Here is a 20,386-nt window from a genome sequence, read left to right as displayed (position 1 = left end):
GAGAAAGACTCAAGTGTACGCATGGCACAAACAGCCTTTACGAGGACAACACACAGTCAAGATTGCAGCTCACTGAGACCAACTGGGGACCAGCATAAGTGAGGAGAATATTCACATCCTTAGTTAGCTTACTGAAGACAGTCACCAAATAACAGACACTAAAATTGCTACTTAAGTTGGCGTAAGCTACGATCATTACTGACAAAGTGTCCGCAAGACGGGTGCCTCGTCTCTTCATCGCAGAGCATAATCATCATCTCGAAGTATGCAAATGGCTACGGACATGCTGTGAAACCAAAGGGGAACATTTTTTGCAACAGATTGTGACCTGTGATGAATCATGGGTGCACCGTTGCACCCTGAAATTGTAAAAAAAAAAAAAAAAACACCCACACACAATAGCAAAAAAAAAAAAAAAATATATATAAGATTCTCACAATAGTCTTTTTTTAATTTTAAAGGAGTTCTCACTGATTTTCTCCAAAAATATTATACTGTGAACAGTGCATACCATTGCCAACTTTTGGAGCGAACAAAAATGTCAGGAAAGATTTGCCTTTCCCGTGCTTTGTGGCAAAACTCAGCTCGACACATTTGCCCAGTCGACAAAAAATTCAGGAATTATTGTGGATCTCACTAGAACATCCTCCCTAAAGTCTGGACTAATTGCCCTACCATTTTCATTTGTTCGGTCGGAGAACACAGATCATACGACGATGGGGCTGTCGAACTGTTTGTGCGCACGTGGCTGCTGTCACAGCCACGTTCGGTTTACGAAAAAGGATAGAGAAACTGCCTATCTACTGGGAAAAGTGTGTTTTCTATTCAGGAGACTATACGGAAAAAGTAAGTTCACGTGTAGGAATTTTACTGTAGCCTAAATAAGATAATAAAAAATAATTCCAGTTTACAAACTGTTCAAAAGAATTAGGGGAACACGTCTCAATGTCCGGTATGTTAAATCCATTTTGTTACAGGTGGCACTTGTGGTCTTATTGCACGGCTCGAGATCTTTGCTTTCAATGTAGCTGACGATTTGAGCTGTTTACCCCACATAAGGCATGTTACACATTACAGTGTCAGGTGGCACCTCAAAAGGAAGCGAGTGCCGCTGTCCCAGAGTTTCCTAGTGAGATACATGCACGGTAGTTGTCAGTTTTTGATGCCTTATTCAATCGAGAACATGCAGTAAAATATCTTAAAGCAGAGCGAGTTGTAAGAGTGGTCTCTTAGATGCGGAAAGGATTGATTTTCGGTTGTATTACTGTAGATGCCAATGCCTCTCCATGTGTCATCCACAGGTTGTAGACCTACTCCAGGGAGTCAGGTCAGTAGAAAGGTGAGTGGAGAAGGTTGCCGACACATTACAGCCCACATAAAGACTGATATCTGGTCACCTCTGCATTCTCCTGTCATACAGTACTGTACGATGATCTCAGAAAGGACATTGGAGCCACTGTGCCCGATCAGACAGTAACGAAAAAGTTACGAGAAAGTGCCGTACGATCTAGAGTTCCTGTTCGAGTATCCCAACTGACACAAAATATCACAGCTGGCCTTCAGTTGTGCCATTCCCACATCCACTGGCAAACTGTGTTATTCGCAGACAAATCCGTATACCGTCTGACCCGAGGTGACGGCCGCATCTGTGTGCGGAGATGCGTGGTGAGCGGTACCCGCCAAATGTTGCCCAGGATACCGAGTGATTTCCATTGTTCTGTAATGTCACAGGGAGACTCCAGCGTCGACAGCCGTACAGATCTCGTCGTCCTCGAGGGTCACCTTACAGCCAGACAGTATGTCGAACACGTCCTGTCAGACCGTGTGACGGCTGCTGCACACCACGGTGACCCTGAATTTCTTCTAATGCCAGGGCTCACGTGGTGAATGTCAGCAGGAATGTTTTGGGAAGCCCGGACACTGAAGTAACAGACTGGCCAGCGTCGAGTCCACACTTAAATCCCACAGTGCGTATGTGGGACAGGCTCGACAGACGTGTTTGCGATTGTCTTGTCCTTCCACAGAATTCCCACGAACTCTCGTGGGCTCTCACTGAAGAATGGGAACGGATACCACAGGGTCACTTCTGTAGACTTATAAGAAGAACGTCGCATAGGTGTCGGGCAGAGAAGGCATACACGTCATTGAAGCTGTAGAGGCCGACGTAAAGCACCCGGGACACTGGGACAAATGACTGTTTCACTCTCTTTTCGAAACCTGTCAGACATTTCAGATCTTTTTGTGTAAACAATTCTACATTTACATATCTACATATATATACTCTGCTAGCCACCAAGCGGTGTGTGGCGGAGGGCACAATTCGCGCCAAAGTCGTATTTCCGCCCCTCTGTTCCACTCGGGCATCGCACGAGGTAAAAATGAATGTCCAAACGCCTCAGTTCAAGCTCCAATTTCCCTTATCTTTGAACGGTGATCATTAAGCGATTTGAAAGTTGGTGGTAATAATATACGGTCTACATCCTCGGTGAAGATTGGTTTTTGTACTCTTACATTAATGGGGATTTTTGTCTTGTTATATGCAGTAGGTTACACTTACTAATATTGAGAGATAACTGCCAGTCATTACACCACACATTTATTTTCTGCAAATCCTCATTGATTCATTCACAACTTTTGTGTGGTACTACTTTCCTGTAGACTACAGCATCATCGGCGAACAGTCTAATGCCACTGTCAGTACCGTCAACCAGATCGTTTACGTAAATCGTAAAAAGCAGCGGACCTATTATGCTGCACTGGGGCACACCTGAAGTTACGCTTGTTTCAGTTGTAGTCACCCCATACAGGATGACATACTGCTCTCTATCTGTTACAATTGAGAATTTAATGATGATTTGTTTGTACTTAATTTGTGAACGGCAAAGGTATAATTCGGTAACGTACCGAGTTCTCAATTATCGCTCAATGGAGAATGGCAGATGCCCAGTTCATCCCCTCACATCTGTCGTGTGCTGCAGGCAGAAGTGGGACTCATCTGAAGAGATGAGCACGAGCCACTCCCGTGTCCAGTGCTGCCATTTTGTGCCGAGTCGAGGGATGCTGCGAGATCAATTAGCGATAGCAGTATGGCTACAATTTTTTGTTTTTAAATTTATTTTTTCCCCTAAAAATGAGTTTGGTGGGATGTTGTGGCTTCCTTAAGATTTGTATCATCTTTCAATGAGGAACAGTTTTGAGAATAAATATTGGCCAATGCATTAAATCATAACTGAAATTTGAGCTACTGTCATGTAATTGCGCCTTGTAACTGTTAATTGCTGGTAAAAAGTAAACAAACTAAACTATACAGTTCCAGCGATCTTTTTAAGTATCTAACATGTATGCCACGGTCCAGTGGCTTTACACGAGTGCACGGTCATCCATAGCACTGCCCCCCCCCCCCCCCCCCGCAACCTACCCAGGCCAAATTCCTACTCAAGTGTCAGCCCACTTTGTATTCCCCCTAAACTCCAACAGCATTGCAGAGGCCCTCCCATCGAATGAAACGGGGGATCCTGCCTCAAACACAGGCATAGGTTCTTTAATCAAACGAAAGTCTACGGTTCCACAGACATTTTCAAGTTTTGAGCATCTACGATGTATATATTCGTACTGTAGTCACAAATGAAAATCTGTCATCGAGTAACATGCGTAACATATAATACCTCAATCGATATTCAGAACGGAATAAAAAATTCAGACACATTACTCATCAGAGAACCCTCGTAGGACACTTCGTGGAATCTGAAGTTTGTCGCATGCCGCCTTCACAGTGTTACGCTTTTAATGGCCACCAGTATATTTCCAATTAATGTCACGACTTACCACTTCTCAATATGGCTTCAGTCCACCACATACACTCCCTTTGTAAGAAAGTTCCATGAGAGGATTTGTTATTTCTGAGTTTGCAATACTCAAAAGGAACAAATTTTCCTCTTTTTTTCCTTTTTACCTGGTATGTGTGTGTCTTTGTAATGACCTCGGCCGTGTTTCTGCGGAAACTGATAAGTGGGCAAAGCCGCGCTTAGCAACGCACTGTTCGGATTGTCGGTGCATTTGTTTCAATGACGCAACGCACGCAAATGCCAATTGTGAGCAAAGAATGAACACAAAGTTCTGTATTAAGCTCAGGAAAACTCTTACTGAAACTCGCACAGTGATTAAGTGAGCACATGCAGGAGTGGCACTTTTGAGAAGTCACGTTTTCGAGTGGCACTAAAGGTTCTGCGAGGGCCTCTGCTCTCACTACGAGACGACCTCAGAGCTGGTCGTCCATCTACAGCACAGACCGATGCAAATGCGGAGTGTGTAAGGCAGTTATTGCGGGAAGACTGTCACGTAACTGTGTGTGCAACGTAAGAAGAACTTAATTTGAATCGTGATGTGTGTCACGAGATTTTAGACGAAGATTTAGGGAAGCGGAAACTCGATGCAAAACTCGTCCCTCACGTACAGACAGACGATCGGAAAGAGGAAAGGCGAAGAATTTCTGCTAAACTACTGGACAGAGCCAGACGTGATCCTAGATTTCTGTCAGAGATTATTGTTGGGAACAAAAGTCTGTGCTACCAGTACGGCCCTCAAACGAAATGGCAAAGCGTCGAACGGTGGAGTCCCGGATCACCGGCCCCAAATGACGACCGTCGAGGACAGAGGTGCGTCGATCGCATTCTTTGATAGTAAATGGTCAGTTCACCATTAGTACGAACCTCCGGAGCAAACGGTGAAGCAAATTTCCTTACATCGAAGTCTCGAAATGTTGCGACGAGCAATTCCACGTCGCCGCCCCGATTTGTGGCGTTCTCTGGACCGGTTCTTCTTACTGCACGACAAAGCAGACACCGTACTGCTTCAACTGTTAATTAGTATCTGGCCAGACATTCCGTCACTGCATCCCACATCTGCCATATTTGGCCGACCTCACGCCTTGCGATTTTCTCTCGTTTCTGTAAGTGAAAAGGCGACCGAAAGGAAAGCGGTATCGAGATTTCGCAGATATCCGACAAGCGGTGATAAATGAGGTTACTAGCTTTGTAGTTAGAAATTTCCTTGTTTCCTTCCAAGACCTCTCCAGAAATGTTGGCAACTGTGTATAGACAGCCAAGAGGACTACTTTGATAGGAGCTAAGATCACTACTTGGTAAGTGGAATTTTCTATTTTTTTAAAAATCTTTCCTCGAACTTTTCTGACGAAGTGAGTACGAGTGACTCAAATAATTGTCAACTGCCTCACAAGTTATAGTTTCATTACTCACAAGGAGAGGTCCCCAAGGGTGGGACTGACTTTCTGAAACCTCTTATATGTCTGTGTAAGTTAGCGTTCCAGGTATCACATCCTGCAGCTATTCACCCTGGGGGACCCTCATTTGTAAGTGACGAGTGGAAAAAAAGAAAAAAAAATTAAAATCTGAGCTTCACATGATGATCTACAGCCTTAAAAATAGTGCTAGTACACAGACTGATGGCACAGTGTGATGCCTGAAGTACTTTCCACACTCACACAAGCCTGTGGATCCAAATCTCATCATGTGCTTTGATACTTCTTATTTTTTACTTTTTATTGAAATGTTTTGCTCATTTGTTTATTAAAATTAATTGTTTTAAAAGTTTTCTTTTTACTTCTAATCCTTTGTCATAACATTTTTATTACTATATTAACTTTTGATTTGCTCTAATTTTTTCTTCCTTTCATCCTTCTTTCATTTGGAATCTTTGCCCATGTCATTTTAATATAATTATGTATTACCTTTGATATAATTTCTTCTGTCCTATCTTCCTACATTTTTGTCCATATTATTCCATTCATTATTTCTATTTCTCGTTTTGCTTGAACTTGGTTTTCCTTTCAGTCCTTTCTTTTATGTGCATTTAGTCCACAGCGCAACAAGAATTTGTGTTTTATATATTTGTATTATGATTACCATCCAAAAAAATACACGTCTTGTAACGAAAAATATACTTCTGACACCATTGCACATCAATATAAATAAATTAATTAACCGAACAATCAGTTTAATAAGCCACAGCTGCAAAATACTAACGCGAATTCTTTACAGATGAGTGGAAAAACTAGTAGACGCCGACCTTGGAGAAGATCAGTTTGGATTCCGTAGAAATACTGGAACACGTGAGGCAATACTGACCCTATGGCTTATCATAGAAGCTAGATTAAGTAAAGGCAAACCTACGTTTCTAGCATTTCTAGACTTAGAGAAAGCTTTTGACAATGTTGACTGGAATACTCTCTTTCAAATTCTGAAGGTGGCAGGGGTAAAATATAGGCTATTTACAATTTGTATAGAAACCAAATGGCAAAGAGTTGAGGGGCATGAAAGGGAAGCAGTGGTTGGGAAGGGAGTGAGACAGGGTTGTAGCCTCTCCCCGATGTTATTCAATCTGTATATTGAGCAAGCAGTGAAGGAAACAAAAGAAAAATTCGGCGTAGGTATTAAAATCCATTGAGAAGAAATAAAAATTTTGAGGTTCGCCGATGACATTGTAATTCCGTCAGAGACAGCAAAGGACTTGGAAGAGCAGTCGAATGGAACAGATAGTGTCTTGAAGGGAGGGTATAAGATGAACATCAACAAAAGCAAAACGAGGATAATGGAATGTAGTCGAATTAAGTCGGGTGATGTTGAGGGTATTAGATTAAGAAATGAGACACTTGAAGTAGTAAAGGAGTTTTGCTATTTGGGGAGCAAAATAACTGATGATGGTAGAAGTACAGAGGATATAAAATGTAGACTGGCAATGGCAAGGAAAGCGTTTCTGAAGAAGAGAAATTTGTTAACATCGAGTATAGATTTAAGTATCAGGAAGTCGTTTCTGAAAGTATTTGTATGGAGTGTGGCCATGTATGGAAGAGAAACGTGTACGATAAATAGTTCAGACAAGAAGAGAATAGAAGCTTTCGAAATGTGGTGCTATAGAAGAATACTGAAGATTAGATGGGTAGATCACATAACTAATTAGGAGGTGTTGAATAGGATTGGGGAGAAGAGAAGTTTGTGGCACAACTTGACTAGAAGAAGGGATCGGTTGGTAGGACATGTTCTGAGGCATCAAGGGATCACTAATTTAGTATTGGAGGGCAGCGTGGAGGGTAAAAATTGTAGAGGAAGACCAAGAGATGAATACACCAAGCAGATTCAGAAGGATGTAGGTTGCAGAAGGTACTGGGAGATGAAGAAGCTTGCACAGGATAGAGTAGCATCGAGAGCTGCATCAAACCAGTCTCAGGACTGAAGACCACAACACAACAACAACAACAACAACAACAACAACAACGTCTCTTGGTTTTTACTAATAGATTGCCATTTTCAAATAATAAATAAAAATAATTAAATTTACATGCACATTCATTCCAAATGGAAAAAGAACGAAACAACGAAAAAATGAAAGAAAATGAAATAGTTAAAAGAATGGTTAAAATGACATGACAAATTATTAGAAATAAAAATTACATTTAAACTAGTTAACTGAATAAAACCATAATAAAAATAATTTTGATACAAATTTAAAAATAATAAGAAAATTATAGTACTTGACAAGATTTGAACCTACAAACTTCTGCACATGAGGAGTGTAGTTTAACCATTACACTATTCCACTAGCCTGTATAGTATTGCTATATTTAAGGCTGTAGAGTCTAGAGCATCACACAAAATTACAATTTTCTTTTGTCTGTTACAATATTATGATAAGAAAAGTTGCCACTCGCCATACAGCGGAAATGCGGAGTTGCAGATAGGCACAACAACAACAAAAAAAAAAAGGTCACAAATAAAGCTTTCGGCCAGTAAGGCCTTCATCAAAAACAGATGACACACACGCACGCAAATGTTGATACTGTAAGCATGCGTGCGCAGGCGGTCGTGTGTGTGTGTGTGTGTGTGTGTGCGCGCGCGTGTGTTTTTTTGATGAAGGCCTTACTGGCCGAAAGCTTTATTTGTGATGGTATTTTTTGTTGTGCCTATCTGTGACTCCACATCTCCGCCATATGGTGAGTAGCAACTTTCCTTTTCCTAATGTTGTTATGTTCCATCCCGGATTTTCCATTGTTTGATTTTTGTCTATTACACACAAATGAGGATGCGTCAGGGGGAATTCTGCAGAATGTGATATCTGGCACCCTACCTACATCTCAGTTTCAAAAAATCGATCCCAACCCTTGGAATGTCTCTCGTCAGTTACTCAGTCTGCACTACATTGTGAAGTCAACAACACTACTTACATTTCAAGATGTTTAAGGCGGTAGACCTGAGAGAAGGCTGCATCAGACAGTTTATCAGCTCCTCTGAGATTGAGTTCCCTTAAAACAGGGCACCCACGGCTGATGGCAATTACTGTGTCGTCGTCCAAGCCGTATGAAAATTCTAGATTCAGCAGCCTCAATTTTGGTAGACCAGTCCTGCAAAACACAATCAATTACATAGTTTATGCTGTGGATAATTATTTATCTTCATAACAGGAAAAATTAGAGACAGCAATATGATACAATCTGCTAACAATCTCATGCCATATCCTACCCAACAATTTTCATGACTTTGGCATTCTAAGTGGGTGCCTTCCGGAAGTAATTCTTGCGAAACGAATTAGGTCACAATACCACATTTTTTTTTTTTTTTTTTTTTTTTGTTTTGTTTTGGAAATACTGTATCTAGGTCACAGAGCATGATGCACTATCCGAATGTAAGATTTAATTTTGACCGGTTTTGAATACACTTGACCGATCACAAATTCTGGGCACTAAAGATGTTGATATGATAGTTATACTGTGTGGAAAGAAAAGCAGCCTGATGATAAGGTCAGAGCAGGGTAGGTAATATTTAATCAAGCAAAATTTTCCAGACAGTTGCAGGTCAAAATGCACTTATGAACTTGCAACATGCTGCAGGTGAAGAATAGGTCTGCAACTTGACTTATAATTGAAATACATGGTTGTAGCTTTGTCATAAGTTGAGAAGTATCTTTTTTTTATTCCTTGATGGTGACTGGTTTTAGATAAATGTATCCATTTTCAAATCATCCGTGCTGTAAGTGTGTTAAATACAGGTGGTAGCCCATGTACAGAAACTGCCCCTGCAGTAATAAAAGCAATATATGGCTGATTTAACAACAAATTACACCACGTTTGACTGTACTTGTACTGATATGTTACTCCAGAACGAAAACTATCGAAGTACTGGATGGATGCCTGGGTTTTCTTACTCGGTCTCGAAAGTCGCTGGCCATTTAGTTCTCGATTACAGCTAATATGTTGCAGGAGGCAGTAGCTACTGCTTGCCAACAGCTGGAAAATAATCAGCTGAAGGTACATGATATTCAAGTCACTATAATTATGTAGCTGGACACCCCAAAAATTTTAATTCATTTCATTCTCAATAGACTACACGCTGAGGCGATGAAGGTAATGGCATAGTGATATGCACATATACAGGTATTGGTAGTACTGCACACTCAATGTATAAAAGGGCAGTGCATTTGTGTTCACATGATTTATGTGAAGAAGTTTCCAAGGTGATTATGGCCGCACGATGAGAGATGAGTGTTAACGGACTTTGAATGTGGAAAGGTAGTTGGAGACAGATGTAGGGGATATTCAATTTCAGAAATTGTTAGGGAATTCAGTATTTTGAGATCCACAGTGTCGAGAATGCCGAAATACCAAGTTGCAGACATTGCTTCACACCACGGACAATGCTGTGGCTGACCAAGAAGTGGCATTTGTGTAGAATTGTTAGTCCTCACACACAAGCAAGAACACGTCAAATAACTGTAGAAATTGACACGAGACATACGACGAACATATCCGTCGAGTCAGTGCGGTGAAGTTTTTTACGTTAATAGACTACAGCAGTAGATGACCGACGCGAGTACCTTCACTAACAGAATGACACAGCCTGCAGCGTATCTCTGGGCTCGTGACCGTACGGGTCTGGGACCTAGACGATTAGGACACCGTGGCCCAGTTAGGTGAGTTCTGATTTCAGTTGTGGGAGCTGACGGTAGACCCCACGGAGCCACAGATCCGAGTGCAATCTGATAGTGGCTCCATAATGGCGTTAGCTGTCTGGGTCATCCGTGCCAAAGGAACCGATCGTCGATTGGAAATGATTATTTTCAGCTACTTTGAGACCATTTGCAGCCATTCGTGGACTTTGTGTTCCAAAATAATGATTTCATGTCAACGGGCCACGACTGTTCGCAATCGGTCTAAAGAACACTTTGAACAGTTTGAGCAAATGGTGTGGTCAGCCACATTGTAAGACACGAATTCCATTGAAATTTAATGGGATGTAATCGAGAGGTCAGTTCGTGCACATAGCCCTGCATCGACAACACTCTCGCAATTGTTAACGGCTGTAGAGGCAGCAAGGCTCAGTATTTCTGCAGGGGGCTTCCGACAACACGTCGAGTCCGTGCCACGTCGAGTTCCCGTACTGAGACAGGCAAAAGTAGGTCAGGCAAAAAATCAAGAGGTATCCCACGACTTTCGTCACCTCAGTGTGTATTAATGATGCTGTAGGAGGTGACAGCTACTACTTGCCACAGCGCGGCATTTCGACCACTTTAATTAGCTGGAAGCTCCAGAAATTTTCCGTTCTCAGTAGACTATATATTCACGTAAAATAGTGTGCATTCTACATGTAACTTACTCAAATGCCAGATGACCTACGCCAGGTGGTAGAGGCTCACTGATCTGCATCTCGAGTTCCCGCAAGTTCTTCAGGCTTCCCAGTGCAGTAAATGCCTCGCTCGCCTCGTCGCGGACTGTGTCAAACGCGTAAAGTTGGAGCCGTTCCAAGCAGTTGGCGCAGACTGTCAGCAGTGGCAGGACATATCTGGGTAACAACAGGAATGGGTCTTATGAAAATATTTCCCTCCTGCCACAGTCTAGAACTCAAAAATGTACCTATTATTGTAACAATAAATTAAGAATAATTATCTTGTAATTACTGTAACATTACCATTTCAAATGTGACTACAGTGTCATTTGCTACCGAAATATGGGATCGTAATTATTAAAATTTATTAACTCTTGTCAGAAGTACACCTGTCCAGAACAATTTTATTACATTATTATTCACGGTATCTGCCTGGTGCAAGTGGTGACACTACTACAAAGATATTATTGACAGAACTTCACATCCGTTACTCTGACTGCCATTCTTACATATACCTCCATCAGCACATTATTAAATTAACTGTAAAGTATTTAATAGATAACAATCACGGATCACAAAATGTATTACTGAACTAGCTGTACCTGCTCATTAGCTGTTGCTCAGTCTACTTAAAAAAAAAGCATGTTTCTAATATGTACAGAAACTTTATGTACATCCTAATCGTCTCTACCCTGCATCTGTCCATCCTTCCCTCCCCCTTTCTTTGTCCATCTCATCCTCTTTTTTTCCCCCTCTCTATCCATAACTCCCTTCTCTCCTTCTCAGTCCATCTCGTCCTCCCCATTTTCTGTGTCCCCCCCCCCCCACCCATCCCATCTCTCTCTCTCTCTCTCTCTCTCTCTCTCTCTCTCTCTCTCTCTATCTATCTATCTCACTCACTGACCTCAAGCCTTGCTGCTTCCTATTGCAAATTCTGATTCTGTAATAGTATACTAATCCTAAACCAATAAGACATAAAAATAACTTTCCTGTTAGCTAAAATCGTTTCATCGTATATATCAAAAGTTACAAAGCAATTAATGAAGAACTTTTGTTACTTAACAATTCTGAACAAACCAACATTTACTTTTCATAACATTTCCCCTTTTAGTGCTAATACATTACATATATACCAGATGTCATTCCAGTAGGTATATAAGAACACTTGAGTCTTTTAAGAAATGAACATCTACGTTTGCACTTATACAGAAAATGCAGATGTTCCTAATTGCAAATTGCTGAAAGTTTTTGACCGAATGCTTTAAAATTTTCACACAATGTTGCACTGGAATAGACATATGTTTTTATATGCTTAATTCTTTTAGTATATGTAATATATAACTTTCTGTAAACTTAACAATAGCGAAATGTTGTTACAACAAATCTCAAAAAGTTTTACATATACAATTTTCAAAGATACACTATTATGAAAAAATGAACATTTACATTTTTATTTATATAGATCACTGGAATTGTTCCCCCTTCAACAGTTGATTCAACCTACACTTTACATTAAGAAAAATCCCATATGCAACACCACATAATTAACTCCTTCATACTGAAGTTTCAGATACAATGCAAACACAGTCTGAGTAATTCAAATGAACAAACAAGGATGGTTTGATAAGCCTGGTAAATTTGCACGAAAGAACGGAACATTTTTGTTGAGCCTTCACGGTAGGTAAACGCGAGTATTCCGAGGATTGCAGGCACAATTTCAACAATGCAAAGCATACAGTTGACGGTTGACAGCCATGTGAATTGGTAAGTATGTCAACTCCATTCGCCCAATTGATGTCACTGCCAAGGAAACCATTGACAAAATCCACAATATAATGCAAGACTACCGAGTAAAAAATGCACAAGGTTGCCAAGACTCTAGGCACGGAGAATTGGTTAATAAGAGGGCATGTGCGAGGTGGGTGCTGTGACTGCTCACAGTCTACAAAAAGCAAATCTGGCAAAATACTTCAACACGGTGTCAGGTGACGTTTAATTGCAATCTGCAACACTTTTTGTGTCAATCCGTGACGAAACCTGGAACCACCATTACACAACCAAGTGAGAAAGACAAAACAATGGATGAAGGCTTGTGAAAGTGCACTGAAGAAGGGATAGACCATTTCGTCAGTGGGAGAAGGCAGAAACACAACGTTACCCTATTACACTTCATTGTCAGATCGTCAAACTTGCGTAAGCTGGAAAAAAAAGGAGAGAGACTGACGTAAATAAGTGGTCCTTCACTAGAAGAATGCACCATCGCACACAAAAGTGATAACAATGGCGAATCTGCACAAATTGGGCTTTCAACTGGTTCTTCATCCACCCTATGCACCAGATGTAGCCCCTCGTGGCTTCCTCCTGTTCCCTAAGTTGTAACTTCCGTTTTCTAGGAAGAAAATTTCCAGCAAATGAGGAAGTGATTGTTGCAGTCAAAGAGTATTTTGCGGAGTCTGACAGGACCTGCTTTACTGACGGAAGGAAAAAGCTGGGGGATAGCTGGACAAAGTGTACAACCCTCAAAAGAGGTTATGTCGAGGAGTAAGGCAAGTTATTAACGAAACAAACATTTTTTTCCTTACTTATCAATACAAACTTGCATTTGAGACAGTGAAATTTTATTCTGTTTATAGCAAAACTGTGCCAAATCTACACTACTGGTCATTAAATTTACTACACCAAGAAGAAATGCAGGTGATAAACGGGTATTCATTGGACAAATATACTATACTAGAACTGACATGTGATTACATTTTCACGCAATTTGGGTGCATAGATCCTGACAAATCAGTACCCAGGACAACCACCTCTGGCCGTAATAACAGCCTTGACACGCCTGGGCATTGAGTTGAACAGAGCTTGGTTGGCGTGTACAGGTACAGCTGCCCATGCAGCTTCAACGCGATGCCACAGTTCATCAAGAGTAGTGACCGGCGTATTGTGACGAGCCAGTTGCTTGGACACCAATGACCAGACGTTTTCAATTGGTGAGAGATCTGGAGAATGTGCCGGCTGTCGTACATTTTCTGTATCCAGAAAGGCCTGTACAGGACCTGCAACATGCGGTCGTGCATTATCCTGCTGAAATGTAGGGTTTCGCAGGGATCGAATCAAGGGTAGAGCCACGGGTCGTAACTTCTGAAATGGAACGTCCACTGTTCAAAGTGCCGCCAATGTGAACAAGAGGTGACCGAGACGTGTAACCAATGGCACCCCATACCATCACGCCAGGTGATACGCCAGTATGGCGATGACGAATACACGATTACAATGTGCATTCACCGCGATGTAGCCAAACATGGATGCGACCATCATGATGCTGTAAACAGAACCTGGACTCATCCGAAAAAAATGACGTTTTGCCATTTGTGCACCCAGGTTCGCCATCGAGTACACCATCACAGGCGCTCTGGTCTGTGATGCAGTGTCAAGGGTAACCGCAGCCACAGTCTCCGAGCTGATAGAATACATGTACAAATCATTAGAGTGACTCATGAATTTGAGTAGAACACACCTGTACATATGAAATACACCACAAAGGCTTAACATTACAATCAAGATTACAACATATTTCTTTTGTCACAAAACCCTCTTGTCTCGTTTTCATTCTTGGAGAGTGGTTGCTCCCTGACAGTCAAGCTGCCGCCAAACTGTGATGCCAAAACATGAAAGGATCCCCCCACCCGTTGTAACACGTAACAGGTGATGCAGTTTCTCGTTACACCTGGTCATTTTCTCGTATTCCATACCTCCCATTTAATGTCTGTACATACGAAAACAAACACCAGTGCACAGTATACGTTCCGCGACTTACTCACTACTTAATATTATTCTGTCACGATCATCTTTCCTTGTACTAAACGAAGGGTATGAAATGTCGTTTGCCTGAACAGCATGTAACACAGCAATGTGTTTTGCACCATCTACAAGTTCCACATTCAAAGTATTAATTCCCGACTGTGGCCATAATCGTGCCGGAAACCATTTTACACGAATCGCCTGAGAACAAACTACAGCTCCATCCTTTTATACCCTGTGTATGTGATACTACTGTCATCTGTTTATGTGCGTACCGCTATTCCGTGCCTCTTGTCACCTCAGTGTAGGTGATTACATACTGAAGAATAGTTTGTCACAGGCAGTCACAAGTCGAAACACACAGTACGAGGAAACAATGAGGATGACAACAGTTTTCAGTAGGGCATAAGAGACAGTAACAGTGGAACTGGCTCCCTATGTTACTCACAATGACAAAGAACAGCAAAAGAAAAAAAGTCTCGCATCTTTCTGACCTGACTAAGCATATAAGGGTTAAAGGTGCGATAGCAGTAAACTGAAGTCTCCTTTACATTTAGTATTTAACGATTACCTACACATAAATGATGAAGGAATATGCTGTATGTTGAATTACTGCAAAAGAAACTCACAGGATATATTATGTAGTGTGAAGATACCGAATGCACGTAAAGCACTCTCGTCAACCACACACAGTGACAATTAAAAGTTAGACAGTGATACGATGAGATTTAACAGCACTCACCTTCTTCCAGCCATCGTCCACTTTATCCGTACAGACTTGAGAGTGTTCCTCTTGCCATCGAGGAAGTGCCTCAGGTCATCCGTATTGAGAGTCGCGTATCCGAAGTCGACCTCGGCCAGCCTCGGGCATCCGTCGCCCAAAGGTCGCAGCACAGGAGTGCTCCCCGCGTAGTATACTTTCAGAACCAGTACGCGGAGGTGCTCTAGACGTGACACTGCCTCCCAATGTTCCTTGGACTGCAGTATTAGATTGGACAGGGTCAGAGTGTGTATCCTGGAGCACTTCTCGACCAAGTTCTTCAGAACCTGCAACCGAAAAACAGTTTCCCCACTTTAGAGACGCCTCCGAACGGAGGAACGCGAGAGCTCGAGAGAAAGTAAGAACCACTACTGGTTGCTCAAACAGATTCTGTGTGTCTTTTCTGAAGCATAGAATCAATTTGGAGCAACAAAGTTGCACAGCAGTTTGTCAGGTGGCGCACTCCAGCACACAAAAGTAACGCAAGCAAAGCACCCGTATCACCCACAGCCACCAGGCAGGAAACACTTTGAACCCATTTCAGTCTCGTCCGGCATATAAAGAGCTTTTTCTCACTGTAAATGTCACAGCTGATATCTCTGTGGAATCTGAGCAAATGATCTGTTTGAATGACTTACATTTTGGGACAAACAAACTCAATACTTTTTTTGTGAACTGATTACATACCATCCCACTAACAACATGCACATCAGAACAAAATGTTCACTCAGAAAAAGTTCAATACAGAAGAAGGGCAGAAACTTACCTGAAACTTCCACTTACAAAATGTTGCAATGCAATTTTCAGCCTGTGTGTATCCCACGAGAACGTGGTTATTTTGCCAATGTTCATAATGGGTATCAGTACTAAGCAAAGAAGGGAAAACTGAAAGGTGAAATGGGTATATAGAAGGTCTATACCAGGGAGATGAAGGCAATATCGTAGAAATGGAAGACTATTTATTTAGATGAGGATGAGGTCCACGATATGACGACGTGAGAAGAACTTGACAGAGCACTGAAAATCGAAACAAAGCCCAGGGAGTAGACAACATTCTGCCAGAACTATTTGCAGCTTTGGGCGAGTCAGCCATGACAAAACTTTTCCATCTGGTATGAAAGATGAATGATACAGGCAAAATATCATCAGATTTCAAGAAGAATGTAATAATTACAATTCCAAAGGAAGCAGTTGCTGACAGATGTGAAAATCACAGACCCATCAGTTTAATAAATCACAGTTACGAAATATTAACACAAATTCTCTACAGAAGAATGGAAAAACTGGTAGGAGCCGACCTTGGGAAGATCACTTTAGATTTTAGAGAAATGCAGGAACACGAGAGGCAATACTGGCCCTACAACTTATCTTCAACATAGGCAAACCTATGTTTATAGCATTTATAGACTTAGAAAAAGCTTTTGACAATACTGACTAGAATACTCTCTTTGAAATTCTGAAGGTTATACAGGGAGTAAAAGGCTATTTACAACTTGAACAGAAGCCAGATGGCAGTAATAAAGATGAGGGGCATAAAGGGGAAGCAGTGGTTGAGAAATGAGTGGGACAGGACTGTAGCCTATCCCCGATGTTACTCGACCTGTACATTGAGCAAGCAGTAAACCAAACCAAAGAAAAATTTGGAGGAGGAATTAAACTTCAGGGAGAAGAAATAAAAACCTTGAGATTGCCGATGATAATGTAATTCTACCAGAGACAGTGACTGAATGGAACAGACAGTGTTCTGAAATGAGAATATAAGATGTACATAAAAAAAAAGCAAGACAAGGATAAGGGAACGTAGTCAAATCAGATGATGCTGAGAGAATTAGATTACAAAATGAGACTCTGAAAGTGGTCAACAGGCTTTGCTATTTGGGAAGCAAAACTTCTGATGGTTGACGTAGAGAGGATCGAAAATGTCGACTCATAATGGCAAGCACAGCATTTCTGAAGAAGAGAAACATGTTACCACTGAATATAGACTTAAGTATTACGAAGTCTTGCCTGAAGGTATTTGTCTGGGGTTTAACCATGTATGGAAATGAAACATGAACTATATATAAAAAGTTTAGACAAGATGAGAGTAGAAATGTGCTGCTACAAGAGAATGATTAAGGTTAAATGGGTAGATCATATAATTAGTGAGAAGGCACTGAATAAAATTGGGAAGACAAGAAATTTGTGGCACAACTTGACAGAAAGAAGAGATTGTTTGATAGGCCACTTTTTAAGACATCAAGAGATCACTAGTTTAGTTATGGAGGCAAGTGTGTGTGTGTGTGTGTGTGTGTGTTTGTGTGTGTGTGTGTGTGTGTGTTGGAGGGGGGGGGGGGGTGTTGTTGAAGGAGTGAGGGAGACCAAGAAATGAACACAGTAAGCAGATTCACAATGATGTAGGTTGAGTTACTCAGAAATGAAGAGGCATGCACAGGATTGAGTAGCATGGAAAGCTGCATTAAACCATTCTTTGAACTGAAAACAACAACAACAACAACAACAACAACAACCACCACCACCACCACCACCACCACCACTTCTTCTTCGGATATGTTTACTTCCACTCTCAACGATCTCATCAATATGATCACTATACAAAAGAAACAATCTCACAATCTCCTATAATCATGTAGCACAATGGCTGCACCAATTGTTGCTTTGAACACTGTAAGTGACTGTTACAATGAACTACATTTGAATAGGTACCTCATTGTAGCACCACATGTGTCTGTCTGGCAATAGTATTGGTGTTTTCACACAAAAGGCACTGGCATTTCAAAATAAATACATAAAATGGTGGTTGCAGGCGCAAACGACTGGTACGCAAATGGTTCAGTCACTTCAGCTTTATTTCTACACCTCTGCGCCTTATCGTGAGTCCATCACGTATCCTATCACATGTCGTATTGCCTCAGTGACAACTGTGTCAGACCACTGTAAATGACGTCCGGAACCAGATTTTTGCCTTTCTCAAAAATTCTTTGTCAAATGTTTGCCAAAAGCAGTCACCCTGCATTCTTGATTTTACTGTCAACAATCTCTCCAATTTTTCATTACCAGTAAGTAGGTGATCTAAACCGTGTTCTTGTTTTAGTTACCTGACAAAATATCCTCTTACATGCAGAATTGTTGTGAGGAACTGTTCAAGTACCTTACATAACATGAAGTAATCTGCCAAATTTTGAGCTTCCATCACTACTTCACAAGCAGCAGTGCAGTATTTTCAAACAGATGAAAAGAATTTCTCACCACCACCACCACCACCACCACCACCACACTTGAGACAACCACAAAGGATCAAATCACTATCACCCCTCTGGTTTCTTATGCTGTGATAATCAACCTCAAAAAGTGGACAGGATTTTACCACTGAAGATTGTACAACTTTACACATCAAATTTTGTGATGTCCAGCACCCGATCTTGCAGTAAATGGATGCAACACACACTTTAATGCAAATTTATATTTACTTTGTCAAATGTAGGTAAAACATCTAACAAAAACAAATGTAAAGCCTTACTTAAATTGTGGACATAAAAATCCTTTTTTCATGAGCCAAATTGTAATTGAGGAATGCTTCAATTCTCTTCTGTTCCCATTTTCCCACAGTCCACGATATACTGCCATATCTGTGCGCTCCAAATGCACACTGAATTGGAAATTTCTTCCACAAATGAAACCCTGTATTTCATACTAGTAGACTTCCCTGGGCCAGGAGTACCTTTTCTTCCAGTGCTACTCTGCTTTTTATGACGACCTGGATCTGTCCATCGTGGGTTATTTTACTGCTAGGTAGTAGAAATCCTTAAATTCGTCTACTTTGTGTTCTCCAGTTCTCTAGTTAAGTTTCTTGGTATTCTCATTTCTTCTACATCTTATTACTTTTTTCTTTCCTCATTCATTCTCAACTCATATCCTGTGCTCATTAGACCATTCATTCCATTCAACAGATCCTGTAACGTCCATCTTTTCAGAGATGGTTGTGGGACTCAGCTGTTTTATACAGGATGTCAAATCAAACACCTTTCAGCCGTCTAGTTTCCAAACTTATTTTATTTGGCTACCAGTTTTGGCAATTTACTACGCCATCTTCAGTCCCCTGACCAACGTGTAGGAAGTTTCTACCTCGGTTCTGGTCAAAACAGGGACCAGCAACACTGGTATTAATAGATTTATGCTTGCTGTAATGATCAATTCAACCATCATCTGCCATCTTTTAAACAGTTGACATAGTAAACTGATGAAACTGGCAGCCAAATAAAATAAGTTTGGAAACCAGACAGCTGAAAGGTGTTTGATTTGACATCCTGATCCTGTAATTCTTGTTCACTTCCACAGAGGATAACAATGTCGCCATCAATCCTTATCATTGAAGTCTCTGCACCTCCAATTTTAAATCCGTTCTTGAATCTTCCTTTTATTTCTGTCAATGCTTCTCCGACATGTAATTTGAACAGCAGGGGCGAAATACAACATCCCTGTTTTACACTCTTTTTAATATGAGCACTTCCTTTTTGCTCTTCCGGTCTTATTCTTCCCTTTTTGTTCTTGTACATACTGTATACTGTAGCTTACCCCTACTTCTCTCAGAGGTTTGGACACCTTGCACCATTTTACGCTGTCAAACACTTGTTCCAGGTTGACAAATCCTATGAATGTGTCTTTCTTCCATTGTCGACCACAAAGTCAGAACTGTGTCTCTGGTGCCTTTACCTTTCCTAAAGCCAAACTGACTGTCACCTAACAGATCCTCAATTTTCTTTTCCCATCTACTGTACATTATTCTTGCCAGTAGTATGGTTGTACGAGATGTTAAGCTATTGTGTGATAATTCTCATACTTTTCAGCTTTTGCTGATTTTCAGCACTGTGTGGGTAACACTTTTCAGAAAGTCTGATGGCCTATCAGCAGTCTCATACATTCTACACACCATTTTGTTGCCATTTTCCCCAATGGTTTTAGAATTTCCAATGGAATTTATCCATCCCTTCTGCTTTATTTGATCTTAAAGTCATCCAAAGCTCTTTTAAGATCGTAATACCAGATTCCCTATCTCTCCCTTGTCAACTCCTGTTCCTTTTTCTATCATGTCACGACAGAAGACCTTCCCCTCACAGAAGCCTTCAATGTACTCTTTCCACATATAAATTCTCACCTC

The 20,386-nt window shown here is 41.1% G+C and overlaps 1 protein-coding gene across 2 annotated transcripts in view; it reads right to left on the bottom strand.

Moving 5' to 3' along the window:
• Positions 1-20,386, bottom strand: part of LOC126428040 (uncharacterized) — an 82,738-nt gene that overhangs the window by 35,649 nt on the left and 26,703 nt on the right. For both annotated transcript variants that reach the window (XM_050089919.1, XM_050089920.1), the window contains exons 5-7: positions 15,211-15,515; positions 10,662-10,847; positions 8,237-8,413 (exon numbers count right to left, since the gene is read on the bottom strand). In XM_050089919.1, coding sequence (XP_049945876.1) covers positions 8,237-8,413; positions 10,662-10,847; positions 15,211-15,515 — 668 coding nt within the window. The remainder of the gene's footprint in view (positions 1-8,236; positions 8,414-10,661; positions 10,848-15,210; positions 15,516-20,386) is intronic.

Source organism: Schistocerca serialis, chromosome 12 (genome assembly GCF_023864345.2).
Source record: "Schistocerca serialis cubense isolate TAMUIC-IGC-003099 chromosome 12, iqSchSeri2.2, whole genome shotgun sequence".
NCBI lineage: Eukaryota > Metazoa > Arthropoda > Insecta > Orthoptera > Acrididae > Schistocerca > Schistocerca serialis.
This window is presented reverse-complemented; position numbering and strand designations above follow the sequence as displayed.